Raw genomic sequence first — 14,963 nt, forward strand, 5'->3', positions numbered from 1 at the left:
ACTCCGTCTCAAAAAAAAAAAAAAAAAACATGTCACCTACAGAGGAACAATTAAACTGACAGCATTATTAGGGATAAAGTGTACTTCATAATGATAGAAAGGTATAGTAATCCTGAACTTGAATATTCCTAATAAAATAACATGGGCCAGGCACGGTGGCTCATGCCTGTAATCCCAGCACTTTGGGAAGACGAGGCAGGTGGATCACCTGAGGTCAGGAGTTCATGACCAGCCTGGTCAACATGGTAAAACCTCGTGTCTACTAAAAATACAAAAATTAGCTGGGTGTGGTGGCTTGTGCCAGTAGTACCAGCTTCTCAGGAGGCCAAGTCAGGAGAATCAGTTGAACCTGAGAGGCGGAGGTTGCAGTGAGCTGAGTTTGCGCCACTGCACTCCAACCTGGGTGACAGAGCCAGACTCCGTCTAAATAAATAAATAAATAAACAAATAAATAAAATAACCTGAAAACATGTGGAGCAAAAATTGGAAATTTGATACATATCCTGTCAAAGCAGGAGATTTAAACACACTTCTCTTAATTGTTGGTAGGTCAACCAGAGAACAAATTAGTACGGATATAGAAAATTTGAATAAAAACTTAATGGTCAGATACAGACTTCTGCACTCAACAATTAGAGAACACATTCTCTTTCAGCACACATGCAGCATTTATAAAAAATTTTCTATTCATAAGGCTATGAAGCAAGGTCTCAAAAATTTCACAATAGAATTATACAAATGAAATTTTTTGGGGACAATGCAATAAAGTTAAATATTAGTAACATAAATCTCAACTAAAACAGACACATTTACATACACATTTGGAAGTTTAAAAGCACATTTCTAAATTCCTCATGGGTCATCAAAGAAGTAATGGAAAATTTTAAAATATTCAGAACTAAAACCTACATGGAGTTAGTACTAGCATGTTATTGATAGGTACCGAAAGTAATAGGGATGTTGGGAAATAAAAGAGTCCTCTGGAGGTCATTTAGTGCAGTCTTTTCCCAAGGCTTTTTCTGAATTCTCACTTCACTTTTTGGTGCAAGCCACATTAATGAAAGTAATTTTAAGGAAAAGAATAATATAAAGCGATAATATGTGTGGTGATGATTCTTATTAATGAGTTGGATACACTTTATTTTTTACAGTCAGAGGAACAAGAATTATGAAGTCCTTTGTAGAAATAGATTAGGCAATGACCTATATGTTGAAAGGATGATGCAGACTTTCAATGGAGCACCAAAAAATAAAGATGTTCAGTGTGATAAAATCATAATGGAAGATAAAGGTAATTTGTTTCATTCTGCTTGATAAACTATAATGTTCTAATATACGTTCTTTGAGTCTGTCAATCAACAAATGAATATTGAAATATATAAAGCAAAAACAAAAATAATTTGGCCAAACCACAACAGTAGTTGGACACTGTGATCTATAACTTTCAGAATTTGACATGTTAAGTAATAAATATATAGATTTGAATGATATAATTATTCATCTTGATTTTTATGCATGCTATGTCATAGAACTTTATACTCTTTAAAAGTTTATATAAACTAATTATTTACTATGTCACAAATAATATCAACCATAACTATTAACATTTTAAATGTGTCAGACATTATTCTATGTCCTTCACATATATTAACTGGTTTAATTTTTACAGCAACCCTATGAGGTACATACTATTATGCGTCCCCATTTTATAGATGAGGAAACAAGCAAAAAGAAGTTTGCTAACTGTTCTGGTTCTAGAGTTTGTGCACTTAACTACTATACTTACCACTTCTCAATGTGTACAAATTAACAACCCCGAGCACATTGCATAGCCAAAATCTGTAGGATGTAGCCAAAGAAGTAATTACAAGCAAGGTTATATTCCAATTTTTTTTTTTTTTTTTGAGGCAGAGTCTCACCCTGTCGCCCAGGCTGGAGTGCAATGGCACAATCTCGGCTCACTGCAACCTCTGCCTCCTGGGTTCAAGCGATTCTCCCCCTCAGCCGTCCAAGCAGCTGGGATTACAGGCACCCACCATCATGCTCGGTGAATTTTTGTATTTTTGTAGAGACAGGGTTTCACCATGTTGGCCTTCCAAAGTGCTGGGATTGCAGGCATGAGTCACTGTGCCCGGCCGGTTATATTCTTTTTTTTTTTTTTTTTGAGACAAAGTTTCGCTCTTGTCACCAAGGCTGGAGTACAATGGCGCAATCTTGGTTTACTGCAACCTCTGCCTCCCAGCTTCAAGCAGTTCTCTTGCCTCAGCCTCCCGAGTGGCTGGGATTACAGGTGCCCGCCACCGTGGCCAGCTAATTTTTGTATTTTTAGTAGAGACGGGTTTCACCATGTTGAAGGCTAGTTTCAAACACCTGACCTCAGGTGATCTGTCCATCTTGGCCTCCCAAAGTGCTGGGATTACAGGCATGAATCACCGTGCCCAGTCACGGCTGGTTTTATTCTTAGTTGCCTTTATTATGCAGCAAAACTGTAAGCTAGTTTTTACAAAAGATTAACAGAACAAACCCCTAGCAAAAAAATTAACCATTGCTTTTAATCAAAGAATACGCATACATCTTATTGGTGAGAGCATTTATTCCCTACTCCTAATGTTTTCTTTTATGTGGAAGAACATGAATTGATATCTTTATCTCCATCTCTTTCTATTCTCTCACTCATTCCTACTTAGGAGTGGAGGTGTGACTTACTTAATTGGTAAATAACCATACATTGGGATGTATGGTTATTCCCCTGCTTTCCCTCTTCTGGTAGCCTGCTGGGAGTACAAATTCCGATGGGTTTCTCCATGCTATACATTTTATAGGGGGAGGACTCAACATTGTTAGGCCTGTGGTTATCAGGCTCATTGCTGCACATCTAAACTGTATCAGCCAATGTAAACATTATCAGTAATAAAGGTAATTTTGATCTCTGTTTTATTCCTTGTCAGTTTCTTAATTGGTGCAAACTTGGATGGACCCAGAAAAGTGAATTCCTAGATGATATTTAGTAACTTTTTCTAGTCCTTAACCAATTCATATTAAGAAACCTATTCATATTTTTTCCAAGTATTAATATGTAGTAAAGGGTTTAAATATTTTTAAATGGATTACTGTATGTAACTTTAGGTTTCCAATTCATATTAGGAAAACTATTCATATTTTTTTCAAAAGTGAAGGGTTTAAATGTTTTAAATGGATTACTGTATATAAGTTTATGCTAAAATATTTGAAAATAAAAAAAAGAATGATTCTTTATGGAACTCAAAGTTATCAAAACGTCCCAAGAAATAATAGAATTATACATTAACTCAAATAAATGGGAAAATTTTACCAAAATATACCCCTTTAAAATGGCCTAGATAAAGGTCAAGTTACTTTAGAGGTTTATTCTGTAAATGTGAGAATACTTTATAATATTCATGTGTATTAGGGTTCTTCAGAAAAACAGAACCAATAGAATATGTATATATATATTCATATCTAGGATTTATTTATTTATTTATTTATTTATTTATTTTTGAGACGGAGTCTTGCTCTGTCGCCAGGCTGGAGTGCAGTGGTACAATCTCGGCTCACTGCAACCTCCGCCTCCTGGGTTCAAGCGATTCTCCTGCCTCAGCCTCCCAAGGCGATTCTCCTGCCTCAGCCTATAGTATCTGGGACTATAGGCGCACCATCACACCCAGCTAATTTTTGTATTTTTAGTAGATATGGGGTTTCACCATGTTGGCCAGGATGGTCTCGATCTCCTGACCTCATGATCTGCCCGCCTCGGCCACCCAAAGTGCTGGGATTACAGACATGAGCCACTGTGCCTGGCCGATTTATAATTTATATCTAGAATTTATTTATAAAGATATTTATTACAGGGCATTGGCTTACGTAATTATGGAGGCTGAGAAGTACCATGATCTGCCATGTGCAAACTGGGGACACAGGAAAGCTGATATGGTAGTTTGAAGCCCTGAGAGTTGAAGAGCCAATGGTATCAATTCCAGTCTACCTCTGAACTCCTGAGAACCAGGAGCACTGAGGGCAGTGGATTGATGCCCCTACTGAAGTAATCAGGCAGAGAGTGAATTCAACCTTCCTCCACCTTTTAGTTCTCTTCAGCTCTCAAAGTATTGGATGATGCCCACCACATTGGGGAGAACCATCTGCTTTACTCAGTCCACGAATTCAAATGCTAATTTCTTGTGAATACACCCTCAGAGATACACCCAGATATAACGTTTAACCAGCTAGCTAGGCATCCTGTGCCCAGTCAGGTTGACATATAAAGTTAACCATCACACCATGTTATTTAAATTGCTCCAAGTTATATAAATTATTAGGATATTTACTAGTTTTTAAAACAAGGTTAACAAAACATGACAAAGAAAATAGAGACTAATCTCATAGATACGTGGAAAAATTAAAAATATAGTAGTACTAAATTTGAACCCTCAAGGCATTAGGAATCCCTATAGTAACAACTTATTCTAGAAGTATAAAGATTATTAAATATCAGGAAACCTATGATTCATCATTACAGAGTCATATTTATAGGTTTAATGTGAAACAAGAATAGTAGATACCAAAAAGAACAGTTGATACAGTTCAGCATTCATTCCTGATGAAATTATCTGTACAGGAATGGTATAGTTCTTCTTGATAAAATATGTAAAATAAAAAGCAAAATTTTTGCTTGCAGCAAAACCACTGGAGATAATAATTGCTGTGATCCATTAAATAAAAGAACCAGAAAATAGTGTCACTTATCACAGTAACTCTTCAACTTTGTTTTGGCAGTTCCAACTATTGCAGTAAGACAGCAACAGAATTAATATTTATAAGGATTCAAAAACAAATAGTCATTATTTGTAGGTGACATCAGTGTCTACTTAGCTACCTCAGGAGCATTAACTAAAAAAAAATAGTTATAGGATGATGCAGCAAAAATGACAGAGTAGGTAATTCTGACAACGTGTCCCTCCACAGAAATGCCCCCAAAACTGAGCAAACGCTGTCAGAATCTGTTGCTTTCATGGAACAAGAACACAATGTTCTTTAAAAAAAAAATTCAAAGAATAAAAGGATCTTGATAGCTTAATAAAATGTTTGGAAGATAACAACAACAACAAAAAATTCGAAGAAGTAGAGAAGAAAAACAAAGAGATGGAAAATCCAAGAGAAACAATAAAATTAGAGGACCAATCCAGGAAGTTCAATAGTAAATAATGGTTCCTAAAATAGAAAATGGAAGGGAGGAGATAATTCAGTAAAACCTCTCAGACTTGAAAGTCAAAAGTTGGAAGATTGAAGGGGACCAACAAGTGCCAGCATATTACCAATTTTAAAATGTGGGGGACAAAAAATGTCCACAAACTACCAGAGGAAAAAATAAATAGGTCAGTGTAGAGAACAAGACATCAGACGGGTTGGAAACAAGAATGTGATGGAACACTGCTGATATGCTTGGCTGCGTTCCCACCCAAATCTCATCTTGAATTTTAATCCCCATAATTCCTACATGTTGTGAGAGGGAAGAGGTGGAGATAATTGAATCATGGGGGTGGTTACCTTCATGTTGTTCTTGATAGTGAGGGAGTTCTCATGAGATCTGATGGGTTTTTTTTTTTTTTTTTTTTTTTTTTTTTTTTTGAGATGAGTCCCCTCGCTCTGTGGCCCCAGGCTGAGAGTGCGTGGCTGGATCTCAGCTCACTGCAAGCTCCGCCTCCCAGGTTCGCCTCCATTCTCCTGCCTCAGCCTCCCAAGTAGCTGGGAACTACAGGCGCCCCCGCACCCCGATCGCCCGCATAGTTTTTTGTATTTTTTAGTAGAGACCGGGGTTTCACACGTGTTAGCCAGGATGGTCCTCGATCTCCTGACCGGTCCGGTCCGCCCCGTCTCGGCCCTCACCAAAGTGCTGGGATTACAGGCTTGAGCCACCGCGCCCGGCAGATCTGATGGTTTTATAAGGGGCTGTCCCCTTTGCTCGTCATTCATTTTTCTCACCTGCTGCCATGTGAGACATGCCTTCCACCATGACTGTAAGTTTCCTGAAGCCTCCCTTGCCATGTGGAACTGTGAGCCAATTAAAATTCTTTATAAATTACCCAGTCTTGGGTATGTCTTCATAGCCACATGAAAATGGGCTAATACAACTGCCCTCAAAATTTAGAAGGTAAATAATTTCCAGTCTAGATACTACATCCAACCAAACATCCAGTATGATGGTAGAATAAAGATATTTTCATATATGCAAAGTATCAAAATAATTTACCTCTCCTGTATATTTTTTTAAGAAGTCAAGGATGTGCTCAACCAAAACCAACTGTGAAACAAAAATAGAAGAAGACAGTAATATACATTGAACAGGAGATCTGACATAGGAGTGAGGTGATAGTAGTTCCCAGAAGGATAATGACTTGATAGCCTAGGATTTCAGCTGTTCACCAAACACAGAAGGCAACCAATTTACATTAAAACTTGAGATTGACATATTGATCACTATCATAACTTAGATGCTTGCTGATATTATACAATCTCTTTAACCTGAGGACAGAATACTTAGGTATATTATCGGTCTGAATTCTTTTCTGTATCTAGCTTGCATTTACCATTCTTATTTACCCTTCTTCTTTTTTTTTTTTTTTTTTTGAGACTGAGTCTCGTTCTATCACCCAGGCTGAAGTGCCGTGGCGCAATCTCAGTTTACTGCAACCATCGCCTCCTGGGTTCAAGTGATTCTCCTGCCTCACCCTCCCAAGTAGCTGGGATTACAAGCGCCTGCCATCACACCCAGCTAATTTTTGTATTTGTAGTAGAGACGGGGTTTCACTATTTTGGCCAGGCTGGTCTCAAACTCCTACCTCAAGTGATCCACTGGCCTCAGCCTCCCAAAGTGCTGGGATGAGGCATGAGCCACTACATCCTGCCGCCTTTACCATTCTTAATCCAGTTCCTGTTTTCCTTTTCAATAGGCCTTCATAGTTAAGTTGAAACTCAATTATGTGAAATGCCATCTTTATCATTAGTGACTATATGTATACTGTCAGGGAAAACTTACTCCTCCCTTTTTGTGAACCTTTACAGAAAGAACTTCTGCTACATTAACACTTTTGGCCTCTGTCTATACATTATTTCCTCATTCTCAGGAAAAGAGAAGTGACTAATTTGATAAGAGAATTTAGGAGAAGGAATGAAGCTCAGTCATTTTTTGCTGAGTCACTTTTTGTTAAGTCTGTTCACTTGCAGAAAGCATGCAATCTGGGCTGTTCTTACCCCTAAGGAGGAAGTCTGTGTTTTTCTAGCTGTGACAATTATTGGTTAGTAATTCTCCCCTATATTCTGGAAGGAAGAATTAGGAAGTCCATTTAGTTGCAGACTTAAGGCGGCTACACTTTTCAATTAGACTTATCAGTGATAAAGGTAATATTTTGATCTCCATTTCTCTGATTTTTGCATCTCTTCCAGTTTCATCCAAAATCAGGCAAGGAAAAGGTACACTTTTATTGATCTGTAAAATCTTTTTGTTGTTGTTGTTTCGAGATGGAGTCTTGCTCTGACACCCAGGCTGAAGGGCAATGACACAATCTTGGCTCACTGCAACCTCTGCCTCCCAGGTTCAAGCGATTCTCGTGCCTCAGCCTCCTAAGTAGCTGGGATTACAGGCACATGCCATGACACCGAGCTAATTTTTGTATTTTTATTAGAGATGGGGTTTCACCATGTTGGCCAGGCTGGTCTCAAACTCCTGACCTCAAGTGATCTGCCCGCCTTGGTCTCCCAAAGTAAAGACGGGGTTTCACTATTTTGGCCAGGCTTGGGATTGCAAGTGTGAGCCACCACGCCCAGCATCCATAAAATCTTAATATTTAATTAATCTGCATCTAAATTCTTTAGTGTAAACTGTCTTTTATTATTTAAAAACTTTATTATGAAATATATACTGCAAACAGAAGAGCGTATAACACATACATGTGTAGTGTAAAGAAAAAAACACCATGTACTCACCAGCCAGTTTAAGAAATAGAACATCCCCTGTTGATTAGAAGCCGCCTGTACACTGTCCTATCACAACCCTCTTTCTTCTAGCCACCTTTAACAGAAGTATCCACTCTCCTAACTTTTGGGTTGATCATTTCCTTTCTCTTTTTTGAGACAGAGTCTCGCTTTGTTGCCCAGGCTGGAGTGCAGTGGCACAATCTCAGCTCACTGCAACCACTGCCTCCTGGGTTCAAGCGATTCTCCTGCCTCAGCCTCCGGAGTAGCTGGGACTACAGGTGCCCGCCACCATGCACAGCTATTTTTAGTAGAAACAGGGTTTCACCATGTTGGCCAGGATGGTCTCGATCTCTTGACCTTGTGATCTGCCTGCCTCGGCCTCCCAAAGTGCTGGGATTACAGGCGTGAGCCACCGCGCCTGGCCTACCTTGCTCTTTTAAATGTTTTTTTCTTTTATAGCAGATGCTGTAACTGAACTGCCCATATCACCTCTGCGTTACCTCTTGCTAGCAATCTCCATCTGTTGACACCTGCATTTCTTTGCCTTTTAACAACTATTTAAACTAGTAATGTATTACACTGAGAAATGCTTTTAAAAAAGGCACAGTTTGGAATGCTTTTTTTCTGATACCAGTTAAAATAAGCTTTCTTTAATAGTATATAATTATAAAATTGGGAAGTCGCAATCATTCATTATTACCCATCTTTTACATAACATTAGGGCATGAATTTTGAGATTTTATTTTTAACATAAAATACAATATGTGTAGCCTTCTCAGACTGGCTCCTTTTGCTAAACAATATGCACTTAAGCCTCCTCTATGTTTTTACATGGCTTGACAGCTCATTTATTTTTGTCACTGAATAATATTCCATTGGATGGATGTGCCACAGTTTGCTTATTATATATTCACTTATTGAAGGACATCTTGACTGCTTCAAATTTTTTATAATTTCAAATAAAACAGTTGACAATATATTATGTATTAAACATAAGTAAAGGAACATAAAAGTCTTGTTATAACATATTTGCCCAGATGCATATCACCAAGGCAGCCCTACAATGACAGACCAATGAGATTATGTGTACAAGTGTGGGGTAGAGGGGAGGGAGGTGTGATGGTCAGAAGATATTGTGAAGATAATTTGGAGTTATCCTTAAAGCACTAAAGTGTTTGTAAATACTACTAGTGTGATGACTAAGGCTGTCTTGAGGTATCCTCATGATGTATTTCTTTGTCATTTCTATCCACTTCCTGTTATATTGTAAAACAATAGTATTTTAAAAAATAAACAGTATATTCTTATTTAATTTTTAATTTCTTTAAAGAGAGGATCTTACTATGTTGTCTAGGCTAGAGTGCAGCGGCTATTCTCAGGTGTCATCATAGCACACTACTGCCTCTAACTCCTGACCTCAAGTGATCCTCCTGCCTCAGGTGGACAAAGTAGCTGGCACAGGCAACTGCATCAGGCAACAGCAGATATTCTTATCTTAGATTTTTCTGTGACTAGTTATCTACAAAGCTAAAATGTTGGAATTTGGTTTAAAATAATTTTTACCTTTCTGTCTCTTTATCTAGGCATAATGTCCACTGCCTGGGATTTGTATGATTCTTACAATGCTGTGGAACCTTTATCTTTATCAGTAAAACCATCTGTGGTTGAGTCAAGTAGTAAAACAAATGTACTTCCTAAAGATCAGGACCAAAGATTGCCAGGGAGCACTACAGAAAAAAGTAAGATTTCATTTATTTTAGTTTTTTTGAATGACTTTAACATGGCATTTTTAATACATTCTTTTTTGGCAGTTACAATGTTTTCTTTCTGATGGACCATGAAAAGTACAACTTTTACTCAGAAATAGCACTATTACTCTATCACGTGTTCTTAGACTTAACTGAAAATTTACATTTTCTTGGATATCTGTCAAGAATTTTCAGTTTGTCTCTTTCTCTAGTGCACCTTTCCTTTTGCTCTTAAACTCTGTTTCATATGTGTGAGTTCCATTACTTTCTATCTCCCTTTCTTTCAATTAGATTACTTATGAGAAAAAGGTATACTAGCTCTATGACAACCTAAAATGGATTTATACATTAACAACAGTGGCTCTTAATTTGGTGCTCTTTTACTTCCCCTGGGGACATTTGGATGTCTGGAGACATTCTTGTTTTTCATGACTATGAGGGCATCCACCGGGGATACTGCAAAAAATCTTTCAGTACACAGGACAGTCCCTGCAACAAAGAATTTTCAACCCAAAATGTCAGTACATGTACTGCCATGGTTGAGAAACCCTACATTATAACTTTAGCTTCTAGTATTTTAATTTTTAAGATGAAATGTTATAATTAAAATCAATACAAAGTTGTAACTTTCCAAATAAATTTCGCAATGAGGAAGAAACTTTACTAAGTCTAGTTGTAAGAAGTTTGCTCAATTCCACTTCTGAATAGTTTATAGTTATCTACTTTTACTTTTCCTATTCTGAAATGTTGTATCTTTTTCTTACAAAATTGTATTACTGCATTTAGGTGATGGTCATCATTTTAGAGTAACTAAAACCCGATACATTTTTTGAAGCTTTGGCAAATTTTTAAAATTAAATGGAAATGTTTCTACTTTCACTAATTTTGACCCAAAAACAAATGGAATATTTTCAAGTTCAGTAAATCAGTAAGTATAAGTATTTGGAAATAACAAGTTTAAAGAGAATAAATAATTTCCAGCAAATAATTATCTTATTTATAATTGACTACATTTCCTTAGGAGACTATAGATCCCAAAGACCTTTCAACTTGTCCCTTTTTAAAAATCTCATTTACTAGTCTCTTTGAATCTTAACTTTCAATAAGTGGCCTATATTCATTCCATAGTTCTTTAAGTATGTTTATGGTCATGTAGACTAGAGTTACGTTTTACTGAAGGTTGTTTATAATGAAGAACAGTTAATTTTCGAAGAGAACAATGAAGGGGAAGAATAAATTATTTAGTATTAGTTATCACTAAAGAAACATTGTTTTATTAAGCACGAATGTCTATACAATAGGTTTACTTGTAGAAGCTATCAAAATTGCTCAGAAAATCCAATCTTAGACTGGAAATTACATTGAGACTTTATATGAGATCTATTTCTTCCACACCATTAAGGCCATTGACCTACAAAAATGTACAAATGCAAAATCCCCCACAAAAAATAAATCTCAATTTGTGAATCTTTCAGAATATTTCATGTGTGTATGGGTGTGCTTTTAAAAACCAAAAGGGATAATAAAATCATATTCAATAACTACAATAGAAAATAAAGATATACTTTATTTTAGTAGTATAGCCAGTCAAGGGAGTAGGGGAAACTAGAATTAGGATAAGAAAGTTAAAAAATAGAAAAAAATAGGGAACAAAGCTGAATAATCAGATTTATTGAAAATGTGAAAGAAATCCAGATGAAAACTAGGACTAGTTACCTCTGAGGTCCTTTTGACACTGAGATTTTTATAGTAGAAACAGAAAGGAAAAAAAATTAAATACGGTCCATATTTGATTTAAGAAATATTTTTATTTCATTTAAACTTTGAATGTATTATACAAGTTGCATTTAACCTTCTATTTATCATACTCAAGGGGGGAAAAGTCCAATAATATTTACCTTTGAATGTAAGACCGTATCTCAATTGATAGAGAAAAATGATTTTTCTTCTGAAATAGTGCTGTGGTTTAGAAAATTGGTTAATAGAATTTTCTAGTACAGTTTTAGATTTACAGAAAAATTAAGCACATAGTACCAAGAGATCCATAAAATCCCTTCATCTCTCTACTTTCTGTGCACAGTGGCCCCTATTATTAATATTTTGCATTAATGTGGTATATTTGTTACACTTGGTGAACCAATGTTGATACATTATTATTGATTAAAATCCATAGCTTACATTAAGTTCCATGCTTTGTGTTGTATAGTTCTTTGTATTTTAACAAATGCATAATGGCATGTTTCTACCATTACAGTTTTATACAGCAAAAAATTAATAGTTTCACTGTCCTAAATATCCCCTGTGGACCACCTATTCATCATTTCTCCTTTCTCTTGTACCCTTGATAGTCACTGATATTTTTATTTTTATTGTCTTTATAGTTTCGTCTTTTCCAAATTGTCATATAGTTGGAGTCATATAATATGTGTAGCCTTCTCAGACTGGCTCCTTTTACTAAACAATATGCACTTAAGCCTCCTCTATGTTTTTTCATGGCTTGACAGCTCATTTATTTTTGTCACTGAATAATATTCCATTGGATGGGTGTACTATAGTTTGCTTATATATTCACTTATTGAAGGACATCTTGGCTGCTTCAAATTTTTTGTAATTTCGAATAAAACTGTTACAAACATTCATGTGCAGGTTTTTGTGTGGACATAAGTTTTCAACTCATTTGAGTAAATATCTGGGAGCACAATTGCTGGATCATACAGTAAGACTATCCCTAGCCTTTTACAAAGCTACCGACTGTCTTCCAAAGTGGTTGTACTATTTTGCATTACATTAGCAATGAGTGAGCATTCTTGTTTCTCATTCTTGCCAGCATTTGGTATTGTTAGTTTTTTTGGATTGTAGCCACTCAAATATGTATGTAGTGGTAGCTCATTATTGTTTTAATTTACAACCCCCTAATGTGATATTGAGCATCTTTATATCTTTTCTGGTGAGATATCTATGTGGATGTTTTGCCCTTTTAAAAATTTGGCTGTTTGTTTTCTTATTGAGTTTTAAGGGTCCTGGGTACAGTTTAGTTCTTTATCAGATACATGTACGTACTTTCTCCTAGTCTATGACTTGTCTCTTCATTTTTATTAGCAGGGTTTTTCATAGATGAGAAATTTTAATTTAAATAAAGTCTAATTTATCGATTTTTTTCTTTTTTACATTGCGTTTTTGATGCTATATCTAAAAACTTATCACCATTTTTTCCTGTGTGAGAAGGGATATCCTAATCTTCTTAGGGGAAAATTTTCAGTTTCTCACCATGATGTATGATGTTAATTGTAGGTTTTATATAGCTGTTCCTTATCAAGTTCAGGAAGTTCCCTTCTCTTCCTAATTTGCTGGGAGTTTTTATCATGAATGTGCAATGGATTTTTTCTGTATCTATTGATATATTTTCTTTTATATATCAATAGATTATATGAAAAGCTTGTTAATGTGATGGATTACATTAATTGGATCCCGAATGTTGAACCAGCTTTGCATACCTTGAAAAAATTCCATTTGATTATGTTGTATAATTCTTTTTATACATTGGTGGATTCTATTTGCTAATATTTTGTTGAGGATTTTGCATTATTTCCTTTCTTTTTTTTTTTACATTTGGGGTTTTTTTTTCTTATTTTTTTTTGAGGGTTTTTTTATTTTTTCCCTTTTTTTTTTTTTTTTTTTTTTTTGAGATGGAGTCTTTCTCTGTCGCCCAGGCTGGAGTGCTGTGGCCGCATCTCTGCTCACTGCAAGCCCTGCCTCCTGGGTTCACGCCATTCTTCTGCCTCAACCTCCCGAGTAGCGGGGAGTACAGGCACCCGCCACCATGCCCGGCTAATTTTTTTTGTATTTTTTTTAGTAGAGACGGGGTTTCACCATGTTAGCCAGGATGGTCTCAATCTCCTGCTCTCATGATCCACCCGCCTCGTCTTCCCAAAGTGCTGGAATTACAGGCGTGAGCCACTGTGCCCAGCCAATTTTTGCATTATTTTCATGTGAGACATTGTTCTGTAATTTTCCTTTCTTGTAATGTCTTCATCTGGTTTTGGAGTTAGGGTAATGCTAGCCTAATAAAACGAATTGGAAAGTATTTTCTCTTCACCAATTTTCTGGAATAGATTGTATAAAAATGATATTTTTACCTTAAGTGTTTGGTAGAATTCACCAGTGAAAGTGTGATGCTTTCTATTTTGGAAGATTATTAATTATTGACTCAGCTTCTTTAATAGATATAGGCCTATTCAGATTATCCATTTTTCCTTGAGTGAGTTTTGGTAGTTTGTGCCTTTTAAGGAATTGTTGCATTTCAAGCTAAGTTATACATTTTGTGGGCAGAAGGTCGGGTGCAGTGGCTCACACCTGTAATCCCAGCACTTTGGGAAGCTAAGGCGGGCGGGTCACCTGAGGTCAGGAGTTCGAGACCAGCCTGACCAACATGGAGAAACCCCATCTGTACTAAAAATACAAAATTAGCCGGGCGTTGTGGTTCATGCCTGTAATCCCAGCTACTCAGGAGGCTGAGGCAGGAGAATCACTTGAACCTGGGAGGCAGAGGTTGCAGGGAGGCTGGGCAACAAGAATGAAATTCCATCTCAAAAAAAAGAAAAATGTGTGGGCAGAGTCTTTAACATTATTTCTTTATTATTCTCTTAGGTCCATGGAATCAGTAATGATGACACCTTCCATTTCTCATACTGGCAATTTTAAATATTCTTTCTGTTTTTCTTGGTTAGCCTGGCTAAAAAATATGGATTTTACTGATATTTTCAAAGAACTAACTTTGGGTTTTATTAATTTTCTCTAATGATTTTTTGTTTTTGATGTCATTGGTTTCAAACTTTTCTTTTTTTTCTGCTTGCTTTAGGTTTATGTTTATTTTCTTTCTCTAGTGTCCTAAGGTGGAAGCTTATATTACTGATTTTAGATCTGTCTTCTTTTCCAATACATGTATTCAATGTTAAAATTTTTCTCTAAGAACTGTTTTTGCTGTACCACACAAATTTTGATAAGTTGTATTTTCCTTTTCATTTAGTTCAAAATATTTTAAAATTTCATTTGAGACTTCTTCTTTGACCTATTTGTTATTTATAAATATTTTGTTTAATCTCCAAATATTTGGGGATTGTCCAACTATCTTTCTGTTATTTAATTCCAATTTAATTCCTTTGTGTTCTGAGACTATATGTGATTTCTATTCTTTTTTTTTTTTTTTTTTTTTTTTTTTTTTTTTTT

The 14,963-nt window shown here is 36.0% G+C and overlaps 1 protein-coding gene across 1 annotated transcript in view; it reads left to right on the forward strand.

Moving 5' to 3' along the window:
- The window catches only part of DNAI4 (dynein axonemal intermediate chain 4), a 111,926-nt gene that overhangs the window by 52,587 nt on the left and 44,376 nt on the right, over positions 1-14,963 (forward strand). Inside the window, 2 exon segments of the mRNA XM_017877158.1 lie at positions 1,152-1,291; positions 9,573-9,728. Coding sequence (XP_017732647.1) covers positions 1,152-1,291; positions 9,573-9,728 — 296 coding nt within the window.

Source organism: Rhinopithecus bieti, unplaced genomic scaffold (assembly GCF_001698545.2).
Source record: "Rhinopithecus bieti isolate Rb0 unplaced genomic scaffold, ASM169854v2 scaffold_6380, whole genome shotgun sequence".
In the NCBI taxonomy this organism is placed as follows: domain Eukaryota; kingdom Metazoa; phylum Chordata; class Mammalia; order Primates; family Cercopithecidae; genus Rhinopithecus; species Rhinopithecus bieti.